At 32.6% G+C, this 2,500-nt stretch overlaps 1 protein-coding gene across 4 annotated transcripts in view; it reads left to right on the top strand.

Moving 5' to 3' along the window:
* Window positions 1-2,500, top strand: part of LOC122256535 (uncharacterized) — a 7,192-nt gene that overhangs the window by 3,129 nt on the left and 1,563 nt on the right. For all 4 annotated transcript variants that reach the window (XM_043021309.2, XM_086539021.1, XM_086539019.1 and 1 more), the window contains 5 exons: window positions 1-141; window positions 270-392; window positions 875-1,060; window positions 1,676-1,758; window positions 1,949-2,095. The exon at window positions 1-141 is cut by the window's left edge and continues 43 nt beyond it. In XM_043021309.2, the coding sequence (XP_042877243.2) occupies window positions 1-141; window positions 270-392; window positions 875-1,060; window positions 1,676-1,758; window positions 1,949-2,095 (680 nt within the window). The remainder of the gene's footprint in view (window positions 142-269; window positions 393-874; window positions 1,061-1,675; window positions 1,759-1,948; window positions 2,096-2,500) is intronic.

Below are 2,500 nucleotides of genomic sequence, written 5' to 3' on the forward strand. Positions count from 1 at the left end.
ACAAGAGGCAGATTTCCAGAGTTTATTTGAGATGAACCATATGATAAAAGCTGATGCTGAAGACATTACAAAGGAATGGAAGGATATTTACCCCTTTCTAAATTTTCCTGATAACTCATTCATTATGCAGGAGAAGTTAAAGTATGTATCTGTTAAAAAGAAAATGGTGTTGATAACATTTTCTTATGCAGTTTGGTGATATAAATAAGTGGTCAGTATTGGGTTGTATTTAAATAAAGCATACTTCAATTTTTATGGACTTTTGACAGTGCGGGTCATATTAGCCCTCGAGAACAAGTAAGGGCCCATCAGACTGCTGCTCATCAACATGGCGCAGAGATTGTCCGTAAGATTGTGTCCACTATAACACCTGCTGAGAATCCTGAATATAAGTATGCAACAAAAAAATTCTCTCTCTATGTCTGACTGAATACATACATAGTTCTTTGATTACATTACCTAGCCATTCAATTTTTTCAATATAAATTATCTAATACATATACATGAATACATACATGCATTCCTTGATTACATTACCTAGCTATCATATTTTTTACAGTATCCATATAGTTTATCATTGTTTTTGTTTTCTGGGATTGAGTTTCTCCTTTTTTGGCTTGATTTTTAGTTTTTTTCCCCTATATATGAGACAGATAGTTTTTTTGCTATTATCTTGTTTACACTTATCCACACTTTCAAATTACCTTTTACTGAGCAACAGCTCTTCTTCTATTTGTCAAATACTGTAATTATCATTATGCTGTATTTTCTATTGAATATGTAGTTACTGGAATTATTGACACTGAGTAGGTAAGTCAGTACTTGTTTTATCTCCATTCTATGTGTATAGGTTTGTTTTTATTCCATAATATAGATGGCAAGTTGAAACAGAGTGTGGTAGTATTATCTACTGCACTCATGTCCTTGTGGCAGCTGGAGGCTTTGCTGGACTGAAGAAGCTGTTTCAACATGTTAAACCAGAAATGGTTCCAGATCTCGACTTGCGAACACAAACTGTTGCATATCTGCGTATTGAGGAAAATGAGGCTCAAAGACTCAAGTAAGGAATAATGCTTGTGAAAGCCATAATATACATATTTTTTGTAATATGATTATGTTCTTTTTTTTATCAAACAAAACTGCTGTATCTATTTTCACTTTTAGATATTCAGAATATGAGTTATAGAGAGTATATGTAAGGATAAATAATGGAGGACAGAAGTTTGTAGGTAGTGTCTTGCACATCATTAGACTCTCTATTCCCTAGTTGATGGTCCTTAACTCCATCCCTGCCACTCCTTTCCCTAAACAGATGCTTAAAATCCCTCTTGCTTTTAAAAGAAAAAACAAAGAAAATGCCGTTGGTCCTTTTATTTAGCAAAGCATTATGCACAAGGCAACACACCCGTAGATATCATATTAAAAGCATTCCATATATGATTAGAGAATATTTTACTATTTCCTTCATGCCCTTCTCCTAGAAACAACTCATACCTCCATAAGAGGATGTACCCTTCAGTTTAAGAACTACTCATGTAAGCTCACCAATGTAATGAAAATTTGTAATAATGTCCAAGCTTCTTTTTTCTAATATGGGGATTCTTGAACAGATACAAAAGATAGATATTTAATTACATTTGAACATTAATTATGATTATGCTTCTTCTTACTACAGGAACATGCCAACACTCGTTACAAGCTGTCAGTTTGAGGACCTTGATGGAGCTTATGTTTTACCACCCATAAGATATCCTGACAGTATGATTATTATTTTCATTAATTGCAAAGTTGTTTTCTTGTTTAGTTTTTCTCAAGGAGTCATTAGATTGCTGTAGATGAAGACTAGAAATATGAATATAGAAAAAATAAAAAGATAATTGCATTAAAAATCATGCAAATCTAATTCATTTTTACTATTACCAGCTCCTTTCTATTCTTTATATCAAAGGTCATTGGTATCTGAAGCTGGGTCATGGAAGGACGTATGAAGAACACAAGACAACATTAGAGGAAGTAAGGGATTGGTACATTCAACAAACAGGCAATCCAGAGTGTGTAGAAAAACTGGCAAGGTTTATGTGTAACATGTTACCAGGTGAGTAAGTGTAAGGTAACATCCCTCATAAATTGATTATATCTTGATAATTTGATGTAGTTCATGGAAGTCCAATTCAGTATTTGCACACTGATAGGTACATTTAATTAAGCTGGAAAGGTTATGAGTATTATCATGATTCTATGCTGTCGAACACATATAACATTTTAATTCCACTGCATCTGACTCACTCACAATTACCAGAAAGTTTTTGAAGTGTTTAATAATTCTCTTTCACAAGATTTTATTTTTGATAAAAGAGATTTGATAATGGTGAGTTTGCTGATGATTTTACATGATACAGAGAATAAGTTAGTAATATGGTTACTTCACTTTTCTTTTTCTTTTGCATCTACTACTCTTATGAAATATATTTTCAGGTAGACTAAATGTAAATTTTCCTAA

The sequence above is a fragment of the Penaeus japonicus genome, unplaced genomic scaffold (genome assembly GCF_977035675.1).
Source record: "Penaeus japonicus unplaced genomic scaffold, GWHDUDI00000001_assembly GWHDUDI00000008, whole genome shotgun sequence".
In the NCBI taxonomy this organism is placed as follows: Eukaryota; Metazoa; Arthropoda; class Malacostraca; order Decapoda; family Penaeidae; genus Penaeus; species Penaeus japonicus.